A 13,169-nucleotide genomic window follows, 5' to 3' on the forward strand; every position below is an offset into this window, starting at 1 on the left:
ATGATCCTGGAGTCCCGGGATCGAGTCCCGCATCGGGCTCCCTGCTCAGCAGGGAGTCTGCTTCTCCCTCTGACCCTCACCCCTCTCATGCTCTCTCTCTCATTCACTCTCTCAAATAAATAAATAAAATCTTTAAAAAAAAAAAAAAAAGGATAAAGAGGCTCAAGACAGCTTCTTCCCGGGGCGCTATGTTTTAACTGGGGACCCTGCTCTGCCCCCAGAGCCACTGGCTTTCACGGGGCACCAGCAGGCCTCCAACGCTGTGTGCAGCTCGGACCAGAAGCTCAGGAGTCACCCTACACTTTCCTTTCCCTGTCTGCTACCCCCTCCCACATCAGCAAATCAGGTTGGCTCCATCCTCGGAACATACCCATTGTCCGGCCACCTCCCATCCCACCAGCCACGGCTGGTGGTGCCAGCCCCCCACCACCTCTGCCCTTGGTCATGACAACCGGCTCCTAGATTCCCTGCTGCCATGTTGGCCCGTTGAAACCCATCTCCTTACCCTCCTGGCTTCCTGCCTGCCCAGCTGCCCCCGGGGGCCGTTGGAAGGCACTTACAGCCCGAACAGCTCTGACCCGGAACCAGCCTGGAGCCGGTGTGGGCCGGCCCCGGGCCTGCTTCTGCTCTAAGGCTCTGGCCCTTGCCTGCTTCTCCAAGTTCACCTTGTCTGTCTCCCTGTTCCTCTTGTGGGCTTTTCATGACACTTGTCACAGTTTGAAAGGATCTATTGTAGGAATGTCTGTTTCCCCCAGTGACCTGTAGGTCCCGGGGACAGGGGTGTGTCCTTCGTCATCCCTATGGTAACCGTGCCCCCCCCCCCCTGCCATACAGCTGCTGTTCCCGCCTACAGCAGCCCGTGGCTGTTCCGGCCACGCCGGCTGAATGCATCACGCCTGCTGGCTCTCCCTGACCCCTCCACGCAAGGCACTGAGCAAGGTCGGAGGGGAGACACAAATATTCTCTCACGAACATTTTTGCTAGTGCCTAGCACGAGTATGTTGCTGCACTGAAGCTATAGCTCACGGATGTGTTTTCCTGACTCCCCTTCTAGAACCTAAGTTCCACGAGGGCAGGCATCTTTGTCTACTTCGTTCCCTGCTGGGTCTCCACCACCTAGAACCCTGCCTGCCACAGAGCAGGCTCTGGACGGATGCTTGCAGGATACATGAACAAACGCAGCGCCCGTGAGGGGCCGGCACCGAGGCGGACACTTCAGCAACGCCTAGCAAGTTCTATGCGTGAGACGCTGAGCTTGGTTGGGGCTCGCGGGACAAAGGCTCTGTGCTTAGTACTACTACACTAGAAGCCCCTGAGAGCTGGGACTAAGTCTTGTTTGCTCTCCGTTGGATCCCTGGCTCCTGGTACCTAGGAAAGCCTCAATAAACCTTTGGGATCTACAGCTAGAAGGATGGAGGGAGGGAGACTGGGACGGATGGGACGGGGGAGGGCTGGCTGGTTGCAACCCTGGTTTCAGGGGGTCAGCTTCTGCTCCCGAGCCCTCCCGGGAGGCCCCGGCCCCAGTACCTTGAGGTCCAGGTGCAGAACCCGCATCTTGTGCATGAAGAGGATCCCGTCGCAGATCTGCCTGACAAACACCATGGTGTCCACCTCAGTCAGCTGATAGTCCTCATCCACAATCCTCTCGAAGAGCTCGCCGCCCTCGATGCTGTGTGCACAGAGCCCTCTACAGGCTTGCTTCCGGGCCGGCTGGCACCCCCACCCGGCCCCCTGCCCCACTGCCGACACTCACTACTCCATGAACAGGACTATCTCGTGCGAGGTCTCGATGGCCGCGTAGAGCTGGATCAGGTTGCGGTGGTTCAGCTGGTTCATCACCTCGATCTCAAGCTTCACCATTTCCTGGGCACCAGGGAAGCCAGGGGCACCAACTGAGTGTCGCCGCTCCCTGCCTTCCCCCCTTCCATACCTCTGCCCTTGACCGGCTCTGTCAGGCCTGGCCTGGACCACTGCCTGGCCTCCTCCTTGCCTCCCATCTCTCCCCACCCGGAGCCCGTGTCCACGCCACCGGTCATTCCGTCCAGGACACTGTTCCTCCTGCCCGAATACTCGGGTGCCCGAGGGCCAGTCCTCCGCTCACCACTCTCCCCACTGCACCCTCTCCCTGGGCTTTCTCCTCAAGTCCCAGGACATGCCATTCCATGCAGATGTGACCGATTCCCAAATATGCATCTCCACCTCTGAGCGCGCCCTTGAACTGCAGGCACCAACGGCTCCCACGGCCTGACTGCCATTCCCCTGGATGGCTAAGAGACCTCCTGGATCTCTCAGGTCCAAATGAATCCCTTGCCACGGCGCCCGCCCCACGGCTGAGTTGCCCTCAGCTTGCCTGTCAGCAAGAGGGCCCGCCCCGTCGCCCAGGGGTGCAGGACATAAAGCCAGGAGCTGTCCCAGATTCCTCTCATTCTCACACCCCTCTAGAGAGAAATCCCTCTAGATTTCAAATCCAATAACTCCTTGCCAGCTCCACCGCTGCCTTCCTGGCCTAGGCTGCCATTATTTGTCACTTTCAGAAAGGGTGAATGCCAACCGTCACACTGGTAGCTTGAAGTCAGCCGTGGTAGGATTATTGACACCAGGGAAATGCCAAAAGCTACAGGTCGGGCCTCTCCCCCTGCCCGTCCCCTCAGCCCCCAGCCTCACATCACTGCCCCAGTTTTCCCATTTTTCCCGTGATTCTATTCCTTCATTCACATCTCACTCTACCCGCCGCTTCCTCAAGAGGCCTGATCTCACCACCTTATCTTAACAGCCCCCATCGGCCCCACACTCCCTGTACCCTTCCTAGCTTTATTTTCCTTTCTAGAACTGCTCAGTTCCTGACGCCATGCTTTCTGTGTGCGTCGTGTTGAGTTGTCTGCCCCTGTCCCAAGCACGTCGGCCCAGGAGGGCAGGGACTCAGACACTTCACTGCCACTTCCCTAGCACCCGGCACAGTGAATGGCCCAGAAAAAGTACTCACTAATTAATTAATCAAGAGCTGACTCCAGTTAATCTCCACAGCACATATGTCTGGAGCATCTACGCTGAGCCAGGTCCGTGACAGAGGCCTGGAGACCCCGCAGTCAAGTGGAAGGCCGGAGAAAGGCGGAGTCACATGGAAAACGCATGCCTTCCCGACGTGCACAGAGCCATGATCGAGAAGCAGGGCTGCAGGGCTCTGGAGCTTCTCCTCATGCTCCTCCCAGGCTCCAGGCCTCCGCACATGCTGTGTCTCTGCCCCAAATGCCCATAAGTTCCCGTCTCGGCTCCCCTGACTCAACCCAAGGGTCCCCCACAGGTCTCTGTCACTCCTGGCCTCAGTCCTTCCTTCTCACAGTCCCCTCAGCTTGAGACTCTTTTCCCCGCCTCTCCACCGGAACCAGCTCCTCCTTTGAGCCTTCATTGGAGAGAGACTAGCCAGCTGAATCTGGAGGCTCCTCCACAGCCCCCTCCTGACCCCCGCCTGACCCCTGCCTGACCCCCGTCTGACCTCCGCCTGACCCCCACCTGACCCCCGCCTGACCTCCGCCTGACCCCCGCCTGACCCCCACCCTATGAGCTACCGCCCTCACCACAACAGGTGGTGAGGTGGTTATCACCCCCTCACACACCTGACCCCCTGACTCCACATGAGCCTCTGCCTACATTCATTCATTCATTCACTCTTTCATTCGTTCCTTAAACAAACACTGCCTCGGCCTCCTCTGAACCGGGCCCGGGCCAGGTGTGGAGGCACAGCTCTAGACCCGGCCTGATTACCTTGGCGCTCCCTGAGGGCGCAAACCATATTCATTTCACTCAGGGACCCCCCGTGCCCAGCGCAGGGCCTGGCCCCGAGCCCACGCTCATCAGCGTTTGCTGGATTGAACCAAACAGAAGACAGGAACGTCCTGTGCCTAGAAGGGGAAGTCCCCAGGATAAGTTCACCAACTGAAGTGTCTTGTTTATGGGTAGGGGCTTCAGGTCCCTGTGGCAGGGTTGTCTGTCTGTCCATCTGTCTATCTGAATGACATCTTTAGCGCATCAAGGTTCACACACCAAGCTCCTGGTGCAGACACATGGGTGGAGGGAGGTGAGAGGTACCCACTCAAAGGATCCCCTCTCCTTCCCACGTAGCCAGCCCCTACTACCTTGTCTTTGGGTGTCTGTTTCTTGATGACTTTGGCTGCCAACTTGAGGCCTGTGGCTTTCTCTGTGCACGTACAGACTGCTCCAAACTTACCACTGAAGAGAAAAGAGGTGGGGAGTGAGGGGGTTTCCAGGGGCACAGGGCTGAAGTAGGGGGTCTGTGCTCTGCTCCTGTCTCGGTCCCCCTCTGTGAGCTGGGACGCTTGCCCCAGCCAGCCTGACTCCCTCCTGAAGCTGGGAGCTCTGTGGCAGGGACAGTGGCTGAACCACACCAACCATGGTCACAGGACGGGTAGACTCATCCACAGGCTGGCCCCTGATGTGACAACTCACAGCCTCGTGGTAAGCATGGGTCCTGGGGCTCTGAATCCCAGGAGAAGGCACCTGGAGGGATTTTTATGAAGCTCTTTGAGGGGGTCAGGGTGGTGCCTATAACTGAAACAGGAAAATACTGTTCGCTTCCTACGGGAAATGGATCAATGATCAATGGCGTGTCTGTGTGCGATGCAGTGAACCGAGGGCATATCAACCCATGTGACAGCTTGCATATGAGGGGGTAAGTAACCATGCAGAAGTAATTGTGTCCACGTAGATCATGTCCAGTCGGGGTGTGTCTGGGCCTTGCACAGGAAAGATGTGAGGCCCTGGGGCTCGATGCTCTCCTGCCCATGGGCCAGGGGCTCGGGGTCCCAGCTCTCACCCGCCCAGCGCCTCCTTGGAGTTCATGCTGAATTGACAGCTGACGTTCCCGGGCCTCAGCTCCACGATGCGGTGGGGAAAGGGGGCTGGGGGTGGCGGACAATCATCTGGGGAGGCAGAGCAGAGCCACCACGGTCAGTGCCAGGGGCTGCTGAGAAGGCGCCCCAGCACCACCCCCTCCTGCCTGGCCTGGGCCCCATCCAGGGAAGTTCACCAAGTGATACCTGGGGGACAGCTGGCTCCAGGATAGGGGTTGGGGGCCCAGTTTCCAGTTTCAGCTCTGCCACCAACACACAAAATGGCCTTGGGACTCTGTCAGAGGGGGCTCAGCGTCTCCTGGCACAACAATGGGGACAGCTGATTGGACTTCTCAGACCCTCCCACATGATAAGGAATGAAGTCTCCATCCCAAACTATCTCCATTTCCATCAAAGAAAGAAAGGGGGGGGGGGCGGGATGATCATGGCGGAGCGCCAGAGAGGCGTGACTACGTCTGAATGATGGGGTAGGTGACAGGACCTGCCTACCATCCCCTCTAATTACACCACAAGCTGGCCCGTCCTCCGGAACGGCTGCCCAATCTGGGCATGGCCCAAGGGCAGGGGGAGGGCCGGGGAGGAGACCAGGACCGAGATGTTTGGTAGAGAGATGCTGCCACCTAGCCGCAACCACGGGGAACAGCGGGCCCTGGCGGCTCACAGGCTGAGTCATCGGGAATGGAAACCTCTTTATAAATAGCAAGAGGCAGCAGGGAAGCCGGGCTGGTGATGCATCTGACGGCCCTTGGAGGTTGTTCAGGTCCCGTCACCCCAAGGATGTGATTTCTGGAGGGGGCGGAGCAGAAGTCTCTGCTGCTGCTGGGGGGAGGAGGCAGGGCTCCTGACTGCCGCCCAGCCGCCTGGCCTTCCCACCCGGTCTGGGTGGCACTGTGCCGCTGACCCAGCAGGCCCGCTGGGCTTCCGGGGCACCTCAGCCTGGAGGAGGGGGGTGTCAGGACACTCTGGGCTCTTCTGACCCCATCTCACCCCACCCCCAGCCCTGCCGCGCCCCCACCCTGGCCCTTTCCCTATTCACCTGCTCCCCAAGCTCGCTCGTGCTCAGTGGCTCCTGCTGCCCACTGACTAAACCACCCAACCACCAGCTCCTTGTCTGATCATCAGTTGAGGCGGCCCCACAGTCCTGCCCCATCGCACGTGCCCAGCTTCCTTGGTCACTGCTCGCATACACAGGCACCTGTGCTCCTCAGCTCATGAACCTGCTATGGCCCTCTTGGCCCTCCCGACCCCCTCCAGGATGTCCTTTAACTACCAAAGCCTGGCCTTTGAGCCATTCTACAGCTGACTTCAAATTCCACTATCCAGAGAGTTGGTGCTGCTCCAAAACCTGTCGATTTTTTTTTTTCAAAACCCCATTATAGACAAAGTAGAAGAAAGTCAAAAGTGAGCTCTGAAGTGGGTCTGTTTGGACAGTTTCAAATCCCGTCTTAGCTGTGGATTTGGGGCACTCACTCCATTTCCCTTTCCCTGAGACTCCGTTTTCCCATCTATCAAAAGGGACTAGGGATTTATACTTCTTAGAGGTGTGTGACACCTAGATGGGTCAGCCTGGGTGAGGCGTGGCTCAGAGCAGCTCAGTCCTCTAAACAGGGAGACGTGGGGATACCTGGGGAGCCCCCTGCCGTCCCCAGTCCCCACCTGCCCCTGGCCTACCCAAAATCTGGAAGCAGTCCTCCTCCCTGGCTGTGAGACAGAGGGCCTGCCCCACCTCCGATTTCTCCGAGGGAACAGCCTGGAACTCGATCCCCCTCGAGGTGTCCCCTTGCACCTTGGCCTGGCCAGCCTGGCCTGCAGCCTTCTCTCCTGCTTCCTTCTGGCTGTCTGCCAGGATGTTCTTCCCTCCTTCTGCTGCCTTGGCTGGCCCGGGATCCGTAGGGCTGGGGGTCACAGGCACCCCTTCAAAGATGAGCTCCGATGCCTCACTCAGAGGTTTCTCAGCTGGCAGACTCTCAGGCCTAGAACGTGAGAACACAGGTAGAGATGATACCTTTAGCACTGCGTCTGCCTCCGGGAGGCCTCCATGCTTCCAGAGCCTCTTCTGCAATCTGGAGCCAATACAACCACCCCCCACCCCACCCCCCGCCCCCACCACAGCCTCAAATGCATGGGGTGAGGCATCCAAATTCACTTTATACGAAATCAAGGGACGTTAATAATACCATGCATGTCTGTGGTCATTACCTTGACTGTCAATGCACTGATAGATCATTAATATCTACTAATAGGATTGTTGTTCTGGTTAATCATTAGGTGACTACAATTAGGGAGATTATGGAGCTCTTGATTCACACAAACTCTGGCAATACAACTGATTAATGCATCAGTGATACCAATGTATTAATTGATACCAATACATAATTCAGCCTGATGTGGTGGTAGTATTGTGGTTTGCAATATATCACTAATATCACTCATGTGATTAGCATTCAGGTCAGTGTAACGGATTGCCTCGTAAGACTGGTGCTGTATAATGGTTATGAAAGCATTAGTAATGATCTATCAATCTGATAATTAGTCATTATTTCATATTATAGTAAGAAGAATGGTTATCTTTTCCTCCTGATATCTCAGTCCTGCCCTCGGCTAGAACCAAGTTCATGGAGTAAGGGGGATGCTGGCCTCCAGGTGCTTTGTGAAGAGGTCTTCAAGGACCTCTCTGTCTTGACATTCCAGGTGTCTATGAACTATCACCAAGTCCTGGTTTCTGCAGGGGCACAAGGTAGGAGAGCCAATGCCCGGGACAGATGCTAAACATCCGAACTGCCCGATCCAGCACAGAACACGGTGACGATGAGGCCCGAGACAGAGGAGCTAAATGCAACGACTGCAGACAGAGCCTCAAACCCCTCCCCACTGCCCGACAGGGGACGCTCACCTAGAGATAATGGCAGGGCAGCTGGGGCTGTGCAGAAAGGCGGGCGAGCCCCTCCTGACCGCTGCTTGGCCCTCCGCTGCCTTCTTGTGAACCTTGGGCTCTCCGGGGCCCTGGCTGCCCGAGGCCTCCTGCTTGGCATCGGGCTTCTTGACGCTGGCCTCGGCTGTCGCGGTCTGCTGGGGCAGGGCTGCTGGCTGCCCAGCACTACCCTCCGCAGGGCCCCCACCCAGGTCGCCTTCTCCCTTGGGGCCCTCGCTGCCGGTGGAGGGTTGGGCCAGGGCACCATCCTCTTCCTTTAGGGCGTCAGCTTTGTCGTCTTTCTTCAGGGTGCGTGGATCAGGCTCTTTCTTTGGATGTGGGGTCCCAGGTTCTTTCTTTGCATCTGGGGTCCCAGGACCTTTCTTTGGATCTGGTGGACCAGACGCTTTCTCTGCAGCCAGAGGTCCTTCACCTGCTGTACCTTTAGGTGCCTCATCTGCAAAGGAAGTGAGATCCCAGTCAGGATCCACCGTCCTCCCCCAGCCAGGCTGACCAGTGCCCAGCTCTGGGCCCAAGTCCCCACCTAGGCAGCGGTTTGCAAATACTTGTCCCACTGAGGATCTGGGGCCATTTCATGGGCTCTAGAGATGGGCTGCTGGGGCCTCGGAGGCCCTTGTGGGAGACTTCTGGTCCTCTAACACACCTTGATGCCCCCACCATCACTCGCCCTGAATGTTTAGGTGCCATGCACGGGGGCTCCACATTTTCCCAGTCTCTCCAGGGAGGGCTTCCAGTCGGCCCTCAACCCAGCCCAACCTTACCCAGAGATCGTTCTAATTTCTGGGTCCTGGGACCCAGAACTCCCGCTGAGGAATGGGCCCGGCCCTGGAGTCCAACAGCCCTTCCCAGGCTCCTCCCTCTGTCTCCTGCCCCAGCTTAGCACCTGTTGATGGGCTCTGGATTCCCAGCTCCACTGCTCCGTTTTCTGTCGCCATGAGGCAGGGAGGCGTGTGCTTCTGCTTGTCTAACTCAAGTCTTTCTAGCTGCAGAAAGAAGAGTGAGGTGTGTCAGGCTGTCAGATTCCTCCTCTTGCCTGGCGGAGAAGAGCCAGGGCCAGCTGACTGAGGGGAGAGAGGTACCTGGAGCAGAGAGGGGCAACCTGATGGTCGCCTGACTTGCAGCGGCTGCGCAGGAGCTCTCCTGGGGCAGTTGTAAGGGATTGGGCTGGGTGGGCAGAGGCGGAGGCAGGGGCACAGGCAGGGGAGGCGGGGACGGAGGAGAGGATCTCTTACACCAGAGGCCATGCAGCTCGGACTGCCACCACCTGTCACTCTTGGCCCCCGTTCAGAGGACACGGCATTCTTCTCACAGCCGGACTGGGGGGAGAGGAGTATTGGAACAAGCAGGAAGAGAAAAGGGAGGGGGCAACTGGGCCCCTGAGGGAGCAGCCATTCCCCAGGCCTTGCCCGGTATCGCTGGCTTGGACGGGATCAGGCAGGGGGCCTGGCACAAGAGGGGTTCCCCGGCAGGGCCAGAGGACAAGATTATGCTCAGGCTGAGCCCTGCCCACCTGCACGCCACGTCTCCTGGGGTTGCCCAGAAGCTGGTGAGAGCCACGCAGGCTCCGGGGATAATCACCCTGACCCCACTGCCCAGCTCTGTGCCCATGATCCCTGCTCCTGGCCTCCAGAACTGCTTGGGGCATCTTTGGGGAAGAAATTGTCCCAGGGGCACTTGCTCAACATGTCCACGGGCCTGAAAGCATTTTCTTTTGAAAATGTATTTTTCTTGGGCTCCTGGGGAGATGGAGGCTGGCCGGCTTGGAAGGAGGGGGGCTGGTAGAGAGTCTTTTCTAAAGATCCTTGACTACAGTGGGGACCTGGGGGCCACTCAAGCCCGAGGTGATCAAGCTGAGATGGGATGGGGAGAGGTATGATCCGGAGAACCTTCCATCATCCAGGGGCTGCCTGCCCAGAGCCTGTCTCTGAGGGGGGCCTTGAGAACAGGCTGGGCTGAGTGTACTGGAAACAGCTCTGCAGGGGGCATCTGGGTTCAGGGCCTCCCCCCGCAACTCTAAGTCTCCCATGGAGGACACCACCCCTTCCCCCAGAGAGAGGGAGGCGGAAATGACTGGAGAAAGCAGCAGGTCTGACCAAAGGAAAATTATGTAGCTGTAAACAAGATTGAGGAGGCCAGGAAGGAAAGGATGCAAAGCAACCTCCAAAACGGAAAAAAAAAAAAAGAAAGAAATTTAAGCCATGTGCAGAACAGCAAGTAGAATATGCTATCATCGGGCAAAAGGGGGTAATATATATAATAATATATAAACTTTCACCTTATACACATAAGAATTTCTTTGGGATGACAAGCAAGAAACTGGGGGGCAGGGTGAGAGGGAGACATCACGCCACACCCTTTCACTTTTTTTTTATTTGCACCATGAAGTATGTGAATGGAATACTATTCAAAATGAGTGATTTTTTTTTAAGTGAGCAAATGTTGGGGTTGGTGGTGGTAGAGGCTGCAAAAACCAAAGTTGGGGTTCCTTCCCCGGTGTTGATGACTTCTTGCCCCTCCTGGCCCTCCTCACCTCCGGTTCTCTCCTTCCAGGTGCAGGTGACAGTCCCCCTCTTCTGGGGAGCAAAAATACTAATGAAAGCCTGTCTAGTATTCACTCCGAGTGCTCTTATGTAGATTCACTCGTGTGATCTTCAGAACAACCCAATGAGGTAGGTACTACTACAGCTGGGGAGACTGAGGCACAGAGCAGTTCCGTAACTTATCCAAAGCCACGTGGGTTGTCAGGGACTGAACTAGGGTCTGAATGAACCCAGGCTCTCCTAGAGGAAGGGAGCTCCCATTTTTTTGAGGGCCTGCTGTTAGCTCTATGCATGTTGTCTGAAAACTTCATCTTGATAATAACTGTGGGGAGCTTCCATCCTGTTTCCTAGATGAAGACGGCGGATCAAAAGAGTAATGTTTCCAAAGTCACTCCACAAGGGAGTCGAGCCAGAAATATCCTTCTTCAAAGCCCAGGGTCCTCTTTCTTCCCCCCAAATCTCCCAGCCTGTGTCTCACCTGTCTCTCCCTGCCCAGTGCCCCCTTTATGGTCCGACAGGATTCTGAAGGCTGCAATGCTTCCTCTCTGTGCCTGCTCTTGGGAGCCCCCCGCCCTCTATTTGTTCGTTCCCACAGCATGTTCTGGTTTTGCGTGAGATGTTGGGCCCTCCTCCTTTGGCCTTCGGCTCCAGGCTGATCCCATTGATGGTCTCTGGGAGCCCCTTGAGGGCAAGGGCTTTATGATGCTCATGTGTGTCCCCAGCACAAAGTGTACTTGCCAGGCAGTGTTTGGTGAGTAAGCAACTGACTAGCAAGGCTCTGGACTGGGTTTGTGGGATTACTTGGGTACAACGGCCCTTGCTGACATCCCCTTGTTATTAACCATGGGTGTCGGCATCATACTTACTGAGTGTGCACTCAGGGCCAGGCCTGACTCTGCCAAGGGCTTTACCCAGCTCACTGGCTCCTCACAAAGGACTGCGGGGCCAAGGATTAGGCCACTTTAAAGGTACGGAAGCTGATGCTGAGAGAGGGGAAGGGGCTCCCCGAGAGAGTCGGTCGCACAGCCACAGAATAGCGGCAAACTATCCGGATTTTATCCGGATTGGAATCCAGCACCACCTCTTGTTGAGACAACATAAGGGGCTTTATTTGTTACATTTGTTACTGTTATGGTTCCCAAATAAGTAGCATTTCTTAAGCTCTTACTAAGCGGGTCAGGCCCCGGGGTAAGCAACTTCATGACAACTAACCTACCAAGCAGTGGTTAAGGAGCTCTGAGACCAGTAACCGAGGCTTGGGCAAACGCTGTCACTGTTCCCTTACCTACAGGACGAGCACCTTCCTCATAGGGGAGGTGTATAAAGCATTTAGAACAGTAAGTGCTGCATATATGTCAGCTCTTTTCTCCCCGTTTCACGGATGTGACAGGAAAACTGAGTCGCAGGGCAAACTCACAGAGCTGGGTTTGGACCGTCTAAGCCCAGGCTCAGCTCGTAACCGCTCTGCCCCATTGCCCCTCCCAGGGTGGCTGGGAGCACTTAGCGAGCACACGGTATGTAGAGCGCTTGGCATAGCACTGGCAGCACTGTGGGCTCTAGATAATGTAGCGGACACCCCAGGTAGAGGGCTCAGCTGTCCCGGCAAGCTCCTCCGCGGTCCCTCCCGCTGGGATGAGAGGCTGGCCTGGTTCCGGGTCCATGGGATTGCCTGCTGCTTGCTCGCCCGCCCAGGGTTAAGCTCAGCTGGGCCAGCTGCTCCCTGGGAGTCCCCGGGCTTCTCGGCACTCCCTTGGAGGCACAGGGGAGGGGCCTGGGGAAACCTCCCCCTCCCAGCCGGGGGCTGCCAGAGACCCTGCCCACCCTTAAAATGGGGCTTTCCCGCCCTGCACCAGCTGTGCAGCCACCCTCTTTGCCTCTCCAGGGGCAGGGCAGGAAGTGGGGCAATGCCAGGACCAATTAAACCTGCCAGGGAAATTAAGGTCAGCAGGATGCAATTATGCCTGTTGGATTTAACAAGGCCAGAAGGAAGGTTTCTCCAGCCAGAGTTCACGGCTCCTTAGGCCTCATGCCCTGGATGGCTCTGCGTTCCAGAAGCCTGGGCTCTCAGGCTCACCCATCCCTGGGAGAATTACTTGGGAGTGGAGGGGTTAACTTTCCCCGGGTACTGTTTCCCTGGCTCCTGGAAGGAAATTGACCCAGCCAAGAGGCTTTAAAAGGCCCTGCTCAGAAAAGACGTTTCCCGGCCTGACCCTCTCCCTGCTCGGCTGTGATGGAAAATCCAGGGAGTTGAGTAACCTTTCTGACTCCAAAGAGCAGCCAATTCCCTTCACAACTTTCCTGTGGTCCTGACATGGGAGCCACCCAGGGCTGTTTTCTCCTGCCCTCTCCCACCTCCGGCCCCTAAATCCGGGGCTATGGCAGTACCTCTTAGGCCTCTGACGGAGGCCTAGGTAAGACCCTGTCCTTCCTTCCGAGGCTGATAAGCAGAGTCTGTGGACACTCTGTGTGCAAACTGAACAGAGATCCCTCTGAAGCTGAAACAACACACTGATCCGTCTTGAAATCATGGAGTTTTATTGCTAAGATTACTTACTGAAAGTTCTAATCTGTGGCAAGGGCTAACGTGGTCACTTTGGGGACACAGAGATGTTGAAGAATAGTGATAGAATCATCACATGGTACAATTTCAGTCATTCATGAAGTAGGATCCTTTTTGTTGTTAAAAACATTTATTAAGGGGGCGCATGGGTGGCTCAGTCGATTAGGCGTCTGCCCTCGGCTCAGGTCATGATCCCGGGGTCCTGGGATCGAGCCCCTCATCGGGCTCCCTGCTCAGCGTGGAGCCTGCTTCTCTCTCCCTCTGCAGCT

The 13,169-nt window shown here is 56.6% G+C and overlaps 1 protein-coding gene across 1 annotated transcript in view; it reads right to left on the reverse strand.

Annotated features, from left to right (window-relative positions):
• MYLK2 (myosin light chain kinase 2) overlaps positions 1-8,735 on the reverse strand; it is a 12,215-nt gene extending 3,480 nt beyond the window's left edge. The window contains exons 1-8 of the mRNA XM_021689125.1: positions 8,684-8,735; positions 8,159-8,236; positions 7,762-8,104; positions 6,540-6,841; positions 4,832-4,937; positions 4,134-4,227; positions 1,754-1,863; positions 1,528-1,669 (exon numbers count right to left, since the gene is read on the reverse strand). Coding sequence (XP_021544800.1) covers positions 1,528-1,669; positions 1,754-1,863; positions 4,134-4,227; positions 4,832-4,937; positions 6,540-6,841; positions 7,762-8,104; positions 8,159-8,236; positions 8,684-8,735 — 1,227 coding nt within the window. The remainder of the gene's footprint in view (positions 1-1,527; positions 1,670-1,753; positions 1,864-4,133; positions 4,228-4,831; positions 4,938-6,539; positions 6,842-7,761; positions 8,105-8,158; positions 8,237-8,683) is intronic.
• Positions 8,736-13,169: the final 4,434 nt, after the last annotated feature.

This window comes from Neomonachus schauinslandi, chromosome 10 (assembly GCF_002201575.2).
Source record: "Neomonachus schauinslandi chromosome 10, ASM220157v2, whole genome shotgun sequence".
Classification (NCBI taxonomy): Eukaryota; Metazoa; Chordata; class Mammalia; order Carnivora; family Phocidae; genus Neomonachus; species Neomonachus schauinslandi.